The sequence below is a fragment of the Staurois parvus genome, unplaced genomic scaffold (genome assembly GCF_062004578.1).
Source record: "Staurois parvus isolate SC_StPar_1 unplaced genomic scaffold, SC_StPar_1.0 ptg000015l, whole genome shotgun sequence".
In the NCBI taxonomy this organism is placed as follows: Eukaryota; Metazoa; Chordata; class Amphibia; order Anura; family Ranidae; genus Staurois; species Staurois parvus.
The window spans coordinates 7,732,943-7,752,976 of NW_028317811.1; the positions used below are offsets into that span (position 1 = coordinate 7,732,943).

Here is a 20,034-nt window from a genome sequence, read left to right on the forward strand (position 1 = left end):
CAGGTGCTTGCTATTAGTTTAATTAGATATTGTCCTCTTTGCCCCCCTCTTAAACTGGCTTCCTTTTGTTAGTAAGGGTTTAATCTTTGACTTCTGGACCTTCCAACTCCACATGCCTCTGTGTACAATGAGTGTCCTTAATGGCTGGTAAGGCTGTCTCTTTGGACAAGGGGAAAGGACATGGGTTTATATAGTAGCAAACACTTGGAAGCCAAGTCCTTAGAAGCCACAGTGATGGAACTGGCTAGAAGAAGCTTTTTAGCATAGGCAGTAAGATAGTTGGAACTTCTTAGGTAGGACTTTTAAAATCTTAGAATGGTCGACAGGCCTGAGATACGTATAACAATGATATTGTAAGCTTTAAATCCACAACAATAAATGTCAGTTGTGTACTCTGCCTAAATATGTTCAAGTGCAGACTAACCAGCTGGCTATTGTTTACAGTTGATTTCTAAATTAGCAGAAGTGCAAACTTGTAGGGTTCTATCCTAATGTTTGGGATGATAAATAAAAATGTTCTTGTTGTTTAAAGCAACCAATTGTATAATAATAGTGCTGATTGGTTGCTGTGGACAGGAGAAATGTTTCATTTTAAAATGTCTCATGGAATGGCCCTGCAGGAGGTCTAAAATTGCAGTTCATATGCATTTCTCAAGTTGCGCTGGAAGAAATTTTAAATATATATCTAGATAAACATATATAGAAGTGGTTATAATCTGTAATACAAAGGTTGTAACTATTCACAGATACAGTTTGCAGACTGTGATTCAGAGAGACGGCAGTGACCATTCCAAGTTTATGACTGATGTGAATGTACAATATATATGTAAAGAGCTGCGTAAATTGACGGCGCTATATAAGTACCTGAAATAAAAATAAAATGTCACACGTTACACTTTTTTAACTAGCATTTGACTGTGTGAGAGATTAAACATCAAGCAGAACAGCCAACATCCCTGATGTATAATGGAAAGAAAGAAAAATTTGGTACACTGTAATAAAGAATTCTCAGCCACTTGACTGACAAATTTGTGCACGTCAGATTTCTCCTGTGTTTTTACCAAAGGCTGATGTTGATAGATTTAAAAAAAGGAAAAAACAAGCCTCACTTTTCGATCTTGGCCATTGACTTGGGTTAAGAGTTAAGTAGATTGAATAGAGTTTCTTCTCAGGTCAGTAAATGGTTGCTTAACATTTGGTTTAAAGCAGAACTCCAAAAACTTCTTTACATGTCCCTTTTTGCTGATCTCCTACCTTCATTGAATACATCTTCCCTGCTCTGGTTCACTCAGGAGTTCAGAAATAGCCTATTCATTTTCAAATCAAACAGTTAATTCTCTTTGGTTTCCTGTTTGTAAGACCAGTGGCTGTTATGCCTCCCATTCCCCCAGCCACTGCTCTTGGCACATCTCTACTGTAGTTCTTTCTCCAGTAAGCAGAGATGATAATTCAGCCCCACTTTGCAGTGGTGGGCGGAGCAAGACTGTCAGACACATTCAACATGTACAGGCCTTGCACCCACCCATATTCACTGCAGAGAGAGAGGAGAGGATGTTATGTAATCCTTGTTGTTACACCTCCTCCTTGGCAGAGCAGATGCTGTTATCTTTTAAATACAGAAATGAGGTCATGTAAATTCAATTAGACTTTTCTCCTAAATGGTAAGGATTTTCAAAATTGTATTAACTCTTTTTAGTGTTTTGTTTAGGGGGTGTACTGATGGGTGATTTTTTTTTCTTTATTTTTTTTGCCTATCCTGGTGTTTTTCTTTAACCTACATACTTGCATACATACACACACTACACTTTTTATGTGTTCTGTATGGTGATTGTAGTTTAATTTTGTGTCTAAAAAAAAAATATAGAGGTTTTAATTGAGTTTTGTAATTTTATCTTCACTAGTACAAACCTTTAATGTGTAATTGGCATTTTTAGGTGGACATTTAATCCAGCTGTTCTCACCAAAGCAAATGTTGTTCGAAGTGGTGATTCTGCACAAGGAGCAGAGGGAGGATCCTCACAGTTTCAAGTAGGCGATCTAGTACAAATTTGCTACGATCTAGAGAGAATAAAGCTGCTCCAGAGAGGTCATGGAGAATGGGCTGAAGCCATGCTTCCTGTAAGATGCTCTTGTTCTTTTCTTTCCCATATACTGTGTGTGACATTTGTGTACTGCTTAACGGTTTTGTTAGGCAGAATGTATTTTATTTTTGTAAGTAGACAGGACTATACTGGACTTGCTAGTGTATGAGTTGTCTGTAACTCTATATAAAAGATAAAAGTATGGTAAAGGGAGTGAACGGTTTTGTACAATTTTTGTTTCCTATAACCACTTCCCAACCGGCCGTTGCATATAAACGGCCTGACGGTGGCAGTGCAAAGTCGGGTGGCCGTTTATACACGGCCTCCCCGCACCCTGCTTGTGTGCGCTCCCTGGGAGCGCACAGCACCGCGATCCGGTGCCCGCTGTGTCCTCCGGACACAGTGAAACACCGATCATCGGACAGGACCTCTGTACGAGGTCCCGATCATGTGATCACTGATTGGCCAATCAGTGATCACATGCAAAGTAGTAAGCAAGATGTCACTTGTGACATCATTGCTTACTATGTGTGAAATCTGTGAATGATCACAGAGGTCACATGGTACAAGCCTATTCACAACAGGCTTGTACCATGTGACAAGCTGTGACCAATCACAGCTCGCTCAGTACTTCTCAATGAGTGCAAGAATGCACACAGAGAGAAAGAGAAATGATTGCTTTTACATCCTATATGGGTGTAAAAGCAATTTTAAAAAAAAAAAAAAATCTTCATCACCCCCCACAAGTAGTACAGTGTCACCATGGTGACACTGGACTACTAGGGTGACCGTATGTAAAAAAAAAACAAAATAAAATAAAATAAAAATGTAAAAAAAAAGTTTAAAAATTATAATTTTTGGTTATAAACTAATTTGGATTTTTTTTTTTACTAAAAAGATAACGGAATAAATTTTGGCAAAGATTTATGATGAAACATTATTTATTTACAAAATTTTATAAAAAAAACACTTTTTTTCAAAATTTTTGGACTTTTTCATTTATATAGCAAAAAAAATAAAAATCCCAGCGGTGAATAAATACCACCAAAATAAAGCTTTATCTGTCTCAAAAAAATGGTAAAAAATTCATTTGGGTACAGTGTTGCATGACCGCGCAATTGTCATTCAAAGCGTGATAGCGCTGAAAGCTGAAAATTGCCCTGGTCAGGAAGGGGGTAAAAGTGTCCGGTCTGGAAGTGGTTAAAGCAAGGGTCTCCAAACTTTCTAAACAAAGGGCCTGTTTACCGTCCTTCAGACTTTAGGAGGGCCGGAGTACCCAGTGGGAGTAGAAAATGTCCCAGTGTCAGGAGTAAAAAAAAATGACATGCTTGTAGTCAGTGGAAGGGGGAATAGTGTCAAGTCATTGGTATTAGTTGGAGGAACAGTGCCCCATCATTGGTATTAGTGGGAGAAATATCTCATCATTGGTATTAGTGGGAGGAATAGTACCCCATCATTGGTGTCAGTGGGAGATATAGTGCCCCATCATTGGTGTCAGTGGGAGGAATAGTGCCCCATCATTGGTGTCAGTGGGAGATATAGTGCCCCATCATTGGTGTCAGTGGGAGGAATAGTGCCCCATCATTGGTGTCAGGGGCAGGAAAAATAGTAGTTGGTGCTAGTGGAAGAAATGGTGGCTCCTTGTTGGTGTCAGTGGGAGGAATAGTACCCTGAGGGCCAGATAGAGGCAAGCAAAGGACTGCGGTTAACAAAATTTAAAACTTTTCTTTTTTTTCAGTTTTGGAGAGTGGAAAGGGTTTAGAACAGAACACCTGTCCTTATTTTTTTTCTGTGCCCCTTCAAGGAGATTCACCCCGTGTTGTTAGTCCTGAAAATTCTAAATTTTAAGTTGTCAACTGAATAGTAATGGAGGGGAAATATCCCAGTGGGGACACTAATTTCTCTCATTGTGTATGTTAAGGTGGTTGTAAAGGCTCAAGGTTTTTTACCTTCATGCATTCCATGCATGAAGGTAAAAAACATTCTGTGTGCAGCAGTGCCCCCCAGCCCCCTCAATACTTACCTGAGTTCCATCGAGATCCAGCAATGTGCATGACAGTCTCGGCTGTCCTGGGTCTCTGCCTCCTCATTGGCTGAGACAGCAAGCGGGAGCCATTGGCTCCTGCTGCTGTCAATCACAGCTAGTCAGCCAATGAGAGAGAGGGGATGGAGCAAGCAGCAGCTCCGTGTGTGAATGAGTGACGGTGCTTGCTATGGGGGCACCTGACAGGAGGAGCCAGGAGAGCCTGTGGGGGACCCCAAAAGAGGAGGATCCAGGTTACTCTGTGCAAAACCACTGCACACAGCAGACATGTTTGTTATTTTACAAAAAAAAAAAGAACCTTTAGTATCGCTTTAATGTGTAATATACACTGCTCAAAAAATTTAAGGAACACTTTTTAATCAGAGTATAGCATCAAGTCAGTTAAACTCCTGGGATATTGATCCGGTCAGTTAAGTAGCAGAGGGGGTTGTTAATCAGTTTCAGCTGCTTTGGTGTTAATGAAATTAACAACAGGTGCACTAGATGGGCAACAATGATACAACCCCCAAAACAGGAATGGTTTTACAGGTGAAGGCCACTGACATTTTCTGATTTGTTTTTCACTAGTTTTGCATTTGGCTAGGGTCAGTGTCACTACTGGTAGCATAAGGCAGTACCTGGACCCTACAGAGGTAGCACAGGCAGTCCAACTCCTCCAGGATGGCACATCAATACATGCCATTGCCAGAAGGTTTGCTGTGTCTCCCAGCACATTCTCAGAAGCATGGAGGAGATACTAGGAGACAGGCAGTTACTCTAGGAGAGCTGGACAGGGAGGTAGAAGGACCGGTATCTGCTCCTTTGTGCAAAGAGGAACAGGATAAGCACTGTCAGGCCCAGCAGAATGACCTCCAGCAGGCCACTGGTGTGAATGTCTCTAACCAGACAATCAAACAGATTTCATGAGGGTGGCGTGAAGGCCCGACGTCCTCTAGTGGGCCCTGTGCTCGTGGCCCGGCACCACATAGCTCAATTGGCATTTTCCATTGAACACCAGAATTGGCAGGTCTGCCACTGGAGCCCTGTGCTTTTTACAGATGAGAGCAGGTTTACCCTGAGCACACGTGACAGATGTGAAAGGGTCTGGAGAAGCCGTGGAGAATGTTATGCTGCCTGTAACATCGTTCAGCATGAACGTTTTGGTTGTGGGTCAGCAATGGTCTGGGGAGGCATATCCATGGAGAGACGCACAGACCTCTACAGGCAAGACAATGGCACCCTGACTGCCATTAGATATCAGGATGAAATCCTTGGACCCATTGTCAGACCCTACACTGGTGCAGTGGGTCCTGGGTTCCTCCTGGTGCACGACAATGTCCGGCCTCATATGGAGAGAGTATGCAGGCAGTTCCTGAAGGATGAAGGAATTGATTCCATTGAATGGTCCCCACACTCGCCTGACCTAAATCCAATACAACACCTTTGGGATATCATGTTTTGGTCCATCTGACGCTGCCAGGTTGCACCTCAGATGGTCCAGGAGCTCAGTGATGACCTGGTCCAGATCAGGGAGGAAATACCCCAGGACACCATCCATCATTTCATTAGGAGCATGCCCTGACGTCAGGCATGCATACAAGCACGTGGGGTCCATACAAATTACTGAGTACCATTTGAGTTGCTGCAATGAAATTTCATCAACATGGACTAGCATGCTGCATAATTTTTTCACTTTGATTTTTGGGGTGTCTTTGAATTCAGTCCTCTGTAATCCTCTGCAATCCTCTGTAGTCCTCTGATAATCTTCATTTCCATCAAACAATGGGACATCCTTACGTTCCTAACACATTACCCAGTCCATATCAGTATAGATATCCAGCATGATATTTTTCCCCATTGAGATCTGATGTGTTTTCAAAGTGTTCCTTTAATTTTTTTGAGCAGTGTATTTACACCTATACACAATTGAAAGGGTCAGCAGCTTGATCTGTTGTAGTGGCAGACTAGAAAAAAGTGGCCACATTGCAACAGAAAAACACATTAATTAGTTATTTGTACTGACTTTTTAGTGCAAAAATTTTAAATATTCTATCGTCACATACTTGCTTTCATATACCCAGTTGATTTCCTACTTCATGTCTGTTTTCATTGTCTGACCGTTTAATTATTCCTTTTACCTGAATATTGCGATTTTATTTATTTGTTTTCCCATTTTTTTTTCTCTCAGACCCTGGGAAAAGTTGGAAGAGTTCAGCAAATCTATTCAGACAGTGACCTAAAGGTGGAAGTTTGTGGGACCTCCTGGACATACAACCCAATTGCTGTTTCTAAGGTGGCCTCTGTTGGATCAGCAATAAGTAGTGCCACGGGGGGTATGTTTCGCTTATATGTGTTTAATTCTGCTAAAAGTTTTTTATTGTTAAATATAAAAATGGCTGAAAGACTCTAGTAAATGTTACTTATTTGGCACACTGTTACAGCATGTGCCTACGTTCTGCATTCTGTTCGATAGTGTTGATGGACCTTGTTAATAACTTTTTCTACATTGTCCAATGGGGGGGTTCAGACTTGAATTAAACTTCCACCTAGTGGCCCAGCAGCTTGAAACACGGGTAAACAGAATAATCTTAGATTGGTCCTAAATGTTCCCTTTTTTTTCCTTTTTTAACCACTTGCCCTCCAGAGGATTTAGCCCCCCTTCCTGACGAGGCCATTTTTTGCATTACAGCTCTACGTAAATTTTAACTGACAATTGCGCAGTCATTCAAAGCTGCACCCAAATTAAATTTACGTCCATTTTTTCCCACAAATAGAGCTTTCTTTCGATAGTATTTGATCGCTTGTGCGTTTTTTTTAAAAATTTTTTGCGCTATAAAAAAATAAACAAAAAGACCGACAATTTTGAGAAACAAAAAATATTTTTTGCTTTATGCTATTACACATGTCCAGTAAAAAAATGAAATAAAATTTCGTCATAAATTTAGGCCAAAATGTATTCTGTTACATGTCTGCTAAAAGAAAAAAAAAATCCCAATATATGTAAATTAATTGGTTTAGGTGAAAGTTATAGTGTCTAAAAATGGTGGTATATATACTGGAATCTTTTTTTTTTTTTTTTTTTTTTTTTGTATACTAGTAATGGCAGTGATCAACGATTTATAACGGGACTGCGGCGGGCATTCTGACACTGGGGAGGAAACTGACTAACTGTCACTGACATTCCCAGTGACTCCAATACAGTGATCAGTGCTAATAAAATGACACTGTACTAATGACACTGGGCAGGAAGGGGTTAACATCTGGGGCGATCAAAGGGTTAACTGTGTGCTGTTTCACTGTGTGCTTTCCACTGTAAGCACAGTGCTTTGTAGGGCTCTGCTATGCAAAGCAGTTTGCAGTGTGTATTGTTTACATACATATACACGTGATTTTGCACACCCCTGCCACCCTGTAGCAGTATTTCTGCTATAGGTCGGCGGGAAAGCGGTTAAAGTTTTACTACACCCACAACATTATAAACCAGTCTGTATATGCAGTAAAGCATGCTTGTTATACACACTGTGGAACCTAACAGATTAATCCTCCACATTGTGTAAAAAGGCTGTTTTATCCTGTCTTCTCTGATCCTGCCCTTCATCTGCTGATAGAACAGAGCCTTGGGGCCAAGCTGCACATGCTCATTTTGGTGTGTATTGCTAGAGAGGTTTTATTTGTTTTTTCCCTGGGAGAGTGCATGTGATCAGCACAGTGCTAATCAGCGCTGTCCAGACAGAGGCTCAGGGGTTATGCAGCCTCATAGGACAGTTGGTAGAATGAAAACTCCTCATACAAGCTTTAACCAGTGCTCAGCTGGATAGTGATAGAAGTCACAAGACTGCTATATACTGCTGAAGAGAATAGGTATTTAGCAGTTTATATTTACTAAAATAATTGTATTTCCATGCTCTGTGTACTGTAGGAGACCAGATATAGTGAATGCAGAGTTATGGGTTTATTAACGCTTTAATGCCTACATGTTCAGCAGTGTGGTAAACATTCTGACTATTTAACATGAATGATATGTGGCCACAAACCATACTTTATCTCTATTCACCACTGACGGCTTTGGGTCCCTAATTGCCTTTTCTCCAACTTCCTTTTTTCCTTTTGAGTAAGAGTGCACACTTGCAAAGGTCAAAGTGAAAGGCACGGGTGCCAGCAGCCAATCAGCTTTGAGGAGGGCAGTGGCTTGCACAGGCTTTGTTCATTCAGCACTAGTGCTGGCCAGACTCTCACACGCAAGGCGACTCCGTAGAAACTATCAAGGGAGAGGAGACACCCTGAATATGGATACTGCGGTCAGCACTGGGGGACTGTGGGGGGGACAGCTGAAGCAGCAGTAAAGAAGAACTTTTTGACAAAAAGAGGCAGCATCACAGATAAGTCATCGCCTACGCAAGTGACTTACTAAAAGATATATATATATATATATATATATATATATATATATATAAAAAAATTTTAATCGCTTTAGGCCAGTCCCCCAAATCAAATAACCCCACTTCTACCCATAAAAAAGTAAAATATTGAAGCGAGCGCTACAAAAATATATATAAGCAGCTGAAACACTAAAGGGTACACCATAAGCCTTCAATAGAATCTCACATAAAAGTGCAGCGCTAAAAATAATAAAAGAAATCTTGTCAAGCAAATGAACATAAATGATAGATGCATTATAATCATAAAATGCCTAAAACCACTAGGAAATCTAGTCCCCTACACAAAAACGCACAGGCACCTCTGATGCGTTTTCAAACATAAATGTCATAAAAATCTTAGTATAATCTTCCAGAAAACTGTCAGAATAATAGCCAGGTGATTAAGTAAAATCCCAGTGTATGGATCCTCAGGTGGGTGTGCGAATAGATATATGAAATGCGCACTCACCAGAAGCGCATACATATAGCGCGTTGTATCGTATACTGTTGGAACAGTCAGGGATCCCTTCTTAGGATGGTCCGGAATGCAACCTGGGAGTGGATGGCCTTCCTTAGGTTACAGGATATTGGCAAGCCAGGGTAAATGGATCAACCTTGTCCAGGCTCTGGGATTTTCACCGGGGATTGCTGCGAAGTTAACCAGTAGCCTACTGGGCACTTATACCCCCTTCCTGCCCAGGTCAATTTCCAGCTTTCAGCGCTGTCGCACTTTGACAATAGCGCGGTCATGCAACACTGTACCCATATGAAATTTTTAGCATTTTTTTGAGACAGAGCTTTCTTTTGGTGGTATTTAATCACCTTGGGGTTTTTTATTTTTTCTTAAACCAAAAACCACTGAAAATTTGGGGGGAAAAAAAAGTTTTTTCTTAGTTTTTGTTATAAAATTTTGTAAATAAGTGATTTTTCTCCTTCACTGATGTGCGCTAATGAGGCTGCATTGATGGGCACTGATAGGCTTCACTGATGGACACTGATAGGTGGCACTGATGGGCACTGATGAGGAGGCACTGGTAGGTGGCACTGAAAGGCAGCACTGATATATGGCACTGTTAGGCAGCACTGACTGGCACTGTTAGGCAGCACTGACTGGCACTGTTAGGCAGCACTGACTGGCACTGTTAGGCAGCACTGACTGGCACTGTTAGGCAGCACTGACTGGCACTGTTAGGCAGCACTGACTGGCACTGTTAGGCGGCACTGACTGGCACTGTTAGGCAGCACTGACTGGCACTGTTAGGCGGCACTGACTGGCACTGTTAGGCGGCACTGACTGGCACTGTTAGGCGGCACTGACTGGCACTGTTAGGCGGCACTGACTGGCACTGTTAGGCGGCACTGACTGGCACTGTTAGGCGGCACTGACTGGCACTGTTAGGCGGCACTGACTGGCACTGTTAGGCGGCACTGACTGGCACTGTTAGGCGGCACTGACTGGCACTGTTAGGCGGCACTGACTGGCACTGTTAGGCGGCACTGACTGGCACTGTTAGGCGGCACTGACTGGCACTGTTAGGCGGCACTGACTGGCACTGTTAGGCGGCACTGACTGGCACTGTTAGGCGGCACTGACTGGCACTGTTAGGCGGCACTGACTGGCACTGTTAGGCGGCACTGACTGGCACTGTTAGGCGGCATTGATGTGCACTGGTATGCACTGATATGTGGCACTGATAGGCACTGGCACGTGGCACTGACAGCTGGCACTGATGAACTTTGACAGGTGGCACTGCTGGGGCTACACTGATCATCAGGGCACACTGATCATCAGTGCCCTGATGATCAGTGTACATGTCCCCTCCGTGGAAAGCCAATTACCAGCTCTCTTCTCGAGCTGCCAGCGTGACAGCTCAAGAGGAGAGAAATGCCGATAACCGGCATTTCCGTGTTTACATGTCCATGTGATTGGACACAGCTGATCACATGACCGAGCCGACATCTTCGGCTCTTTCCGTGATTGGTAATCCACTGTGTCCGAGGGACACCGCGCACCGCCGATCGCCATGCTGTGCGCTCCCTGAGCCGCGCATGCGCGGTGAGAATGGGAGGAAGTCATATGATGTCTTCTCAGAATGAGAGAACCACCTTGCGCCCATCATTGGACTATATGGCGGGCGGGAGGTGGTTAAAATGCTCGGTGCAGAGCAAAGAAAAGGGGTATTCCCATAGTGTAGTATTTAAATGATGCTTTAATGGTATTAAATAGTACAAAAATAGTATAAAATACAAACATGTACACTTGCAGTGCAAAAGATGAAGCAATAAAATGACAATTGCATGAATATAACACTGACCAGCTGGTAAAATAAGGTGGCTGGCATGATCCGGCGGCCTGACGTCACGGCGTTCAGGGCTCCTCCTTAAACCTCTACCCAGTATGCCTCAGTTTTTTTGCCAATCTAGGAGGTTGGATGTGTTTTCTCTTGCTCTGGTCAGGACAGGTTCCCAGGGAGTTTGCATCAATCATTTGGGTGCTAAGGACACCCCTTTTAGCCCATTGGTTAAATGTGAGAGCATCTTCTTTGGCTGCCCCTTGTGCTACTTTATTCAGCAGTTGGTCTTCCCAGGTCTTCCTAGGTTCCCTGCATGGTTTGATCCTCTTTTCCTGTGTAGGTGAGAGTTTTACATCAGGAATTTTCTCCCATCTGGAATTATGCTCCTTTGACCAGGAGAATTTGTATATCCTGGATGCTATTGAATCTCTTGGGAGGGGGGGGGGGGTTAGTACCCTTCAGCAGCCCACTTCTTTGGAGGAGCCCCTTAATTTTACAGGGTCATTTGGGACCAGTTTCTGCTGCTCCCTTGCTTAACAGGAGACCGGCCCCTGAGCATCCCGAGGCATCTGCTACTTTCCACATCTCTGGGCCTTTTGCCTTACCTAGTGCCTTTCCTGGCATCCCCAGTATGAGTGTGTCTTACCACAACTTAGATCACACCAATGCTAGGGAACCCTCTGCTCCCCTGGATTATCAGCAGACAGCTGCTACTGGAACCCTGCTGAAGATACCCCCTGCTGGGAAAGGAGTACATCACATGGAACCTGATCACCTGAGGTTAGATTTTTTTCTTCCATGGCTGATTAGCAGGCTTTTGTGGAAGCTTCTCCAGATCCCCTCCTCATTTTTTCTTTTTGTTATCCGGTCAATGTTCTGCTTACGGTCCAGGTCCTTCGCTCCATGACTTTGGATGCTTTTCTGGACCAAGGTGCAGTAGAGGATGCTTAGTACCATATTCTGTTTTTAGTTTAGGCATTTCATGCAGAGTTCCTCTGATGTGTAAGTGGATTTTTCTTTATTTTCCAGTTTGCTGGTGTTCTAGTGGCAGTCTAGAGCTGTAGTATTCTTTCATTCATACCTACCCTTATTTTGGGTACGTTTTGCGCACCTTACCTTATTCAGTCAGATTGACCTCATAGTTGGTAGTAGTTTCAGGGGTCTTTTGGATAGTTCTGTGGATATTACATTGTGATTTCTTTGTTTTTCTTCGCTACCTCATGCGCAAGAAAACGTTTAATCTGGTACCTCATATTCCAAGGATTGGGAATGTGTGAGGCTTGGGCTTTTGTGCTTGTAGATGGTCTCTGTAGTGTATCTGGTCCCCTATTGTGTACCTGTGGTTTTTTTTTCTGTCTTGTCCATGGTTTGCTCTGGGGACCTGTTTTCCTGGTGTTTGCACAGCTTTTTTGTTGACCATATCACCTTGAAGGACTAATTATTTCTTATGAGGTTGTTGCTTGTTATACGCCCTTTGATGGTGTTTTAGTTCACAGCACCTTCTGGTGTAGTCTTTCACCTTGTTTGTGATCTACTCTGTTGTGGTTCAGCTTTGGTCATTGGTCCTCCTGGTAGTCCTAGGTTATGGACGCTTTCTTGTCCCTTCTTGATTCTGTCAGTGGCTGTTGCCCTCCTCTCAGCTGAACTGATTTTGAATGATCCCAGCTGTATCTGAATTCCCTTGTCCCTCAATTTTATATGTGAGCAAGCTTACGTTTTTTTTTTTTTTTTTTTACCAGTCTCCCAGCCTTGTGTAGGTGGCAAAATCACCCAGCTGTTTCTAAATTCTTGTGTCCCTCAATGAATTTTGAAGAAGATTTTGTGGTAAGTATTTTTTTTTGACCTTCTCCAATTAACAATGGCAGAAACATAGAGTTAAACTGTCCTTAGCAACACAGAAAAAGTGTTGGCATGTCTCTGTTTTTTGTTATCGATCATTATTGAGTTATTCTAAAGGTAATATGAGCCATGAATGGTTTTCACGTGTTACTTTTTGTTTCCATGATCACTTCAGTTTGTTTACAAACAGCTATGTTTGACAAAGGTAGAACCTACAAAGCAGTTAACTTACTTGCTGAAAGTGAACCTGTGCTTTGCCTTCGCATGGAGAAGGATAGGTCCTTTGTTAAGTATTTATTGCTTTATCCCCCTTAGAAAGATCTCTCCTCATTTTATTTCTCAAAGACTACTGTCATCAGTACAGGAAACAGCAAAAAATATCTCTGCTGATGATTTAGGTGCAGTTTTAGCCTTTTTTAGTTCGTCTTTGGAATGTTGTTTAAAATTTCACTAAAGCCTAGCAAAAAATTTTGAATTTACTCTGCTTAGCGTTAGATATTCATTAATATTTAGGGCCACAAATATTATTTTTCTGTACCCAGAATCTATTGTCATGTGACAAGCAGGACCTCTTTCTGTAATGGTGGCAGTGTAAGCTGCTTCTTGTAAGTGTCTGGTGTCATTACTGTCCACCTGAACCTTAACCCCAGTGTTGTAAGCTTTGATTGATCAATACAGGACGTTAAGCTTCCCAGCAAATGGACAGTGCTGATATCACCAGGATGTGGCATGGGCACTGTTTGACCTATCGAAAGCTGCCTGTCGTGTGCTTTAGGTGTGAATTTGGGGGTACTGATTAAAAAAAAAAAGACCTGAAAAAAATTTTTTTATTCTTGACAAGCCTGGAGTACCGGTTTAATGCAGAGGTAGCTTGGAAAATTTCTATGTAGCCTAGTGCTGTTTTTTTTTGTTTTTTTTTTGTTTTGGTCTGTGCAGACAAGGGAGTTAAGCTTGCACAGTGTTTACTCCCCATCGGGCCATTAGTCAAATCAGAAAGACATAGGAGAATCCCAGAGAGGAAATTCATTAGATGTTGTAAGAATGTCTCACTGCATATTCTCCAGGCATCAGTCTTACTCTTTTAACATTTGCCATTCTTTTTGACTCCACAGAGAGGTTATCACAACTTTTAAAGAAATTGTTTGAAACACAAGAATCTGGTGATCTTAATGAAGAGCTTGTGAAAGCTGCTGCAAATGGAGATGTCGCTAAAGTGGAGGACTTGCTGAAGAGGCCAGATGTTGATGTGAGGAGCTTTCAATTCAGTTGTCTTGACGTTTGCAGATTATGTAAATTCTGCTGACCAGATGTTTAATTACATTTTTTTCTCAACATTCTAAGGTAAATGGTCAGTGTGCTGGACACACAGCCTTACAAGCTGCAAGCCAGAATGGACATGTTGACATTTTGAAGTTGCTTCTCAAGCATAATGTAGATGTTGAAGCTGAGGTAATGTTTCCTAAAGATATTTTTACTTTTTTGCTTCTTCAGATAAAGAATCGAAGTTTTGATTGTCCATGTTCTATATACATTCTTCAAACAGAACCGTTATTTGATAATTATAAAATTCTATTGGAACATATATGAAGAAAAAGTGTGGTTGAGGGCCCATACAGAGTAAATGAGGAATTTGTTTACGTGTCTCGAGCTGCATGCAGATAACCTATATTGGTGAATAGAGACGCAGCTGCTGTGTGGACACACCCATACATCCAAGTTTGATATATACGCAGGAACTGGTACACTGGCCCAAACATAATGTGCATTCAGGATTGTGCACCTATTCCTGCATGCATGCCAAACTTGGATGCTCAGGTGTGTCCTTACAGCCGCATCGCCTCCATTCATTAACATAGGCGGACAGCACGCAGCTCTGGATTACTCTTTCATGCTTTATGGGCCTTGGTGCCCCTGTGAATGAGGCCCAATGATTTTTGCTAAATTCTTGGTTTTGTATTTTTTTTTTTCCTATATACAAATGTATCAAACATTTAAAATGTTTTTTTTCAAAACCAAAAATAGTACAAGGAGGATCCATGAACATTTGCTTCTTTTAATAACGTTTAACACTGTCTGGAGTTGATTTAGGGTGCTCTCTGTGACATTACCACAGGTTCCTTCTGCAGTGACACCCCTCAACATGTGATCCAGCTAGCACAGGACTTGATGTAAAAAAAAAAAAAAAAAAAGAACGTATTCCCCCATCCACAAAAGCGAGGTAGATGGGAGATGCAAGAATCTTCCCATCTTAGCTAATGTATTCTGATAGTTGGAACTCCCCTACTGTCCGAATATACTGATCAGCGCTGAAACCGATTGGCTCCAGGGCTGATCAAATGAAATTTGCTAAATAAATTGCTGAATAAAAATAAAGGGTTTTTTTCTTACTTTACAGGAAACAGGTTCAGAGACAGCTGGGACATAGGCAGTTGGACATTGGCAAAAAAAAAAAAAAAGCTGCGACAACCCCTATATAACCTCTCCTGCTTCTAGCAGTCCTTAGTTATTTGCTAGTGGCTTTAGGTGTTTAATGTATTCTTACTGAGTGAGTGTACTTTTGAGTGTTAGGTGCACTTTCCGATCTTCTCCAATCAATGTTCCTCGATGTTATGTGTGTACAGCGGCATTTTGTGCAGTTTACCATTCTCTGCTCCATGGCAAGCGCTTCAGGTACTCTACCTGGATACCAAAGATCAGGATAAAGGATCCCAGTATTGGTCTTGCTGCCACTGGGGCTGGGGATTACAATAATTATCCCTGTGAAATCTTCCTTGGTTAGTTTACTTAGCTGTCCCCCTCTGACTCTCTTCCCTCCATGGACAATTCCCTTCTGGTATCTCACACTCTCATGTCTTGGTAAGAAGAATTTTGCAACATCTCTGTCTGCCCTCATGGGACAAATCAGTCAGGGGCGCAAGTGACCCTCTCCTCTGCCGGGATCTATCACTGATATGACTCTAGGAGGGTATCTTACCCAGAAGAGGATAGTAAGGCTGACAAAGAGGAGTCAAAAACTTGTGTGGTGCTAGAGTTGCTGGAAGCTTCCTGGCCTAAAGTCACCAGTATGGGTTCCCTTAAAAACTGCAAGCCATCTAAGACCTTTACTGCACACTTCCTAGTGAAAGACATATTTCAGGGCAACTGCAACATCCTGAAATTTCAAAGAAATATGCTCTGCCTATGCTCTTTGCTCAACAAAATCCTATAAAGCATTTTTTTTTTCAAATGAAAATAGTGGCTGGTCTCGTGGGAGGATTAGGATGTTGCCTTCTTAACATATCTCTGATGGTACCGCTAGAGGATCTCCTGGCCTTTCAGAAGGCTGTAGATAAGAAACTTGAGATCCTGTCCCAAGAACCAGGACCCCCTGTATGGACATTGAGCTTCTTTGTCACCTGGAACTCCTGCCAACCACCCTGAGGTATTGTGTGGATGGACTAGCTATTTCCCTGCAACAGATGTTTAAGGTGAGCCTGTTCTGTCTATCCACATGCACATACTGGTCAGCAGAAAACCAGTTGAAGAATTCCCTTTGCAAGAATTTGCCTGTTGCCTAACAAATGCAAGGCTTCGATTCCAACAGATAAGTCACCCAACCTTTACTCAAAGGAAGGGTTCTCTTTGTCCCTCGTGGGGGGTGGGGGATAGAGGGTTCTACTCTAACTTGTTCGTGTTCCTAAAACCAGAGGTGAGTATCCCATCTTAGATGTCAAGGTCCTCTACAAAAACTTGACAATCGCAAAATTATGCATAGAATTTGAAAGGTCAGTCATTTCCTTTCTTCAATAAAGAGATTTCCTTGCCTCTCTTGACCTCCTAAATGCTTATTAGCATGTCCCCATTTATCCTCCGCATCATCACTTTCTGCGATTTGCCTTGGGAGAGCAGCATTTTAAATCTGTGGCCTATTCACATCCCCTTGTGCCTTCACAAAGGTTTTGACCCCTAACTTTACCTCGCTTTAGTTTCAGGGTGTTCACATTTTGGAATATTCAACTTCAAAAATCTGCATCGACTCTGACTTATTGCTTGGAGTACCCAGGTCTTATCTTGAACATGACTCCATCTCAAGTGTGCTCCCACCAGTAGAAATTCAATTGTTGAGATCTCAGGCAAGGGCTCTTATGTACCATTGTCAACCCTTGATGCATTTTTGTGTGAAAGTCCTGAAACTGGTTGTGGCCTCCTTCAAGGCTGTACTGTATGCCTAGTTCTACTTCAGGCCACTACAACACAGCATTCTGACTGTAGGGCATAATTAGACTTCTCTGAATTGCCCCATGCGCCTGTTGGTGGAAGCCAGATACTTTCTAATGCAGTAAATACTCAATCTGATACTGGATTCGTGGAAGTCCTGTCTCTCAAAAAATTGGACAGTGATCATGACAGATACCAGACTTGTCAGGCTGGGGAGGTACCCTTCTGAGGTGGGCAGTCTGCCTTCGGGGACTTTCGACACATGTTCATTCAGACAACACCAAGGCTGTGGCTTACAAAAATTACTGTGGCGGGACCAGAAGTGGTTCAGCTCAGAGGGAAGTGGACCAAATCCTGTTCTTGGCAGATTCATGTTCCAGGCCTTGTTGGCCGTACACATTCTGGGTAAAAAATTGGCAGGAGGATTTTCTCAAATGCCAACAGCTAGACTTGGGAAAGTCGTCTCTACTCCCTGAAGTTTTCTAGGCTATTTGTCTGAACAGCATGGCACCGGACATGAATCTTCAGGTGTTGCAGTTCATCCACAAGGTGGAGAGGTTCTTGTCTTCGTTTAGGGATCCAAGGACTTTTGTGGTGGATGCACAGGTAATCCCATGTGATCAGTCCTCTGTAGCCTCCCTAGCGGTCTGATTATTTCAGTATTTCTGTGCTCAAAGCGGTAAATTTTTTTGCATGGAAATATGTATTTTTTTTTATTGTAGGCCTGTAATTTTTAGGAATAACTCACTGAAATCTGTCTGAACAAGAGTCTAGTAAACATCCCGGGTATGTTAAAATTTGAAACACGAAATCATAAATTATAATAAATGATCATAAAAAATAATATAATACATTTAATTCAATAATATAATCAAACCAAAAACACTGAAATTTGAAATATAGTGCCAAGTTCGCACATCACCGAGCAGTTGCAAAATCAGAACTGAGGTTTTCTGGGAGCAGCAGGGGTTATAGGGGGACCTCACAAGATTTTTTTTTTGCCGGTGTCCAACCACCTGAAGGTATCTGCCTGTAACCCAGTCATTTCTGAATATGCCTGTGTCCTGTACTTGTGTACTGCAAGAATTAGATTTTACAGGTACGTTAAAAAATTTTTAAAATTTTTTTCATTACATGTTTTTTTTTTAGACCAGTGACATCATCACTAGGTCTTTGCTCTTCTCTATGCAATGCAGACAAATCATGGCTGGTGGGGGGGTCCAGCAGGGTGCTGTATGTAGCTTCCTGCAAATGAGGAGCTGTGCAGAGTGCTGCCAAACCAAGTAAGCAATATCCGTACAGGAGAATAGCTTGTACAACTGTGCAATATGGAATATGACACTGGAGTTTAGCTTTAAAGTGTATGTAATTTATTTTTCAGTATGTCACACATCATGTCTAGCTATATACAGTTTTCTTAAAGTGGAACAACAGTTTGTAATACTGACCTGCACTTCAATGGTCCCGCACCGCCACTGTCTTCATTGGCTGGTGCGGGATGACGTCATCCTGGCACACAGGATCTATGCTGGAATGTATACTGAGCTGCACATATGCAGCTCAATGTGTATTCTAGAGGAGACCACGAGCAGGCAGATAAGTTTCTTATTGCATGTCTCTTCTGCAATAAAGAGCCTACCTGCTTTCAGTTTTGTTGTTTTGAAGACTTCAGTTACGTTTTAAGCAAATCATTTATTGTGAAATATTAAAAATTTCTTCCGTAGAGATCTTGACAGTAACTATGCTTTCTTTTTTAGGCTGGCAACCCTAATCTGTTGCCTTACAATTATTGGTAGTGTTGTCAGCCTCCTAAGGGTTCGTTCACATGGTTTTACTGTGACTTACTACTACTAAAACTCCACTCAGGGCAACAGCAAAATGTTACCCTTACAGTGGGGCCCTACCTGCACTGCAAGGGCAAAATGCTTGTTCAATCTGAGGAGAGTGGAATAAGCTGTAATACTAGCCTTATTAGCCATTCTGGCATGGCTTCCATCACATTGTGCAACTGGTCCCCCAAATCCGATTTCCTTTGCTCTGAAAATTGCAGGCTTTCTGACCTCATCACATACAATTCTGGACCAGCATTCTTCCATTTTATGTGATGACGGCAAGGGCCCGACTGCATTTCATAGCATCTCTATCTGTCTCTGTTATTTCTAAATTCTACCCCTAAATTCAAAGTGCATTTTAACTATCATTTTAACTATCTTGGAGTTCAGCTTTAAGAAAACTTTACGCAAAGCATGATGTCAAATATATTTATAATAGGTTTTGGGTTTACATACACATTAATATTTTATGATTGTGTGCCTTATCTTTGTTTACACATTCCTGTATATTCTTATATCACCAGCTTTATTAAATTGATAAGAAGGTATATAATATTTACTTGTTTTGAACTTTTTTTTTTTCAAATGTTTTCATCTATTTCCTGGTTTCCAGGGCTAGGCAAATGGAGCTGTTTTCTAAACTAAGCACACCCTCCCACCTGCCTGACCTGAGTTAAGGGCAGATGGATTCCTGGAAGTAAATGCTACATGAATCATCTGCCCTTCTTTAGGATGGCCATGGCCAGAAATGCTAGGGGGTGTCTTTTCAGAGTGATTTCTCAGCAAAATAAAGAATGGAGACAGGAGTTTGTTTAGACTATTAAAAAGAAATTAAATAGTGTTTTTGGTTTGTGGCGCTCAGATTCAGTGTCAATCAACTTTAAGGTTCTTTGACTCTGTTTTAGTATGTTTTATTTTTTAATTGGCTAACATAGTGTATGCTTAAATTCTTTTATGAATTTTGTAGGATAAAGATGGAGATCGTGCTGTTCATCATGCAGCATTCGGAGATGAAGGTTCTGTGATTGAGGTGCTGCATAGAGGTGGTGCAGACCTAAATGCTCGTAACAAGCGCAGACAGACACCATTACACATTGCTGTTAATAAAGGCCACTTACAAGTTGTTAAAACTTTACTGGATTTCGGTTGTCATCCTAGTCTTCAGGTAAATTCCTGTCCTTCCTTTTAACCCTTATATAATGCGAATTGGTAAGTCTTGCCAACCATAAAGTGTTTCAGGCATTTGCATTTGTTTTGATTTATTAGGTATGCTTAAGGGCTCGTTCACGTGAGGGGTGCTTTAATGCTGGCCCCATGCAGGTCCGTGTTTTCCTGGCATGCCTGTGTATC

General features: G+C 42.0%; 1 protein-coding gene across 1 annotated transcript in view; it reads left to right on the plus strand.

Annotated features, from left to right (window-relative positions):
• The window catches only part of MIB1 (MIB E3 ubiquitin protein ligase 1), a 142,739-nt gene that overhangs the window by 39,568 nt on the left and 83,137 nt on the right, over positions 1 to 20,034 (plus strand). Inside the window, exons 7-11 of the mRNA XM_089678377.1 lie at positions 1,935 to 2,118; positions 6,293 to 6,437; positions 13,768 to 13,901; positions 13,997 to 14,104; positions 19,652 to 19,849. Coding sequence (XP_089534503.1) covers positions 1,935 to 2,118; positions 6,293 to 6,437; positions 13,768 to 13,901; positions 13,997 to 14,104; positions 19,652 to 19,849 — 769 coding nt within the window. The remainder of the gene's footprint in view (positions 1 to 1,934; positions 2,119 to 6,292; positions 6,438 to 13,767; positions 13,902 to 13,996; positions 14,105 to 19,651; positions 19,850 to 20,034) is intronic.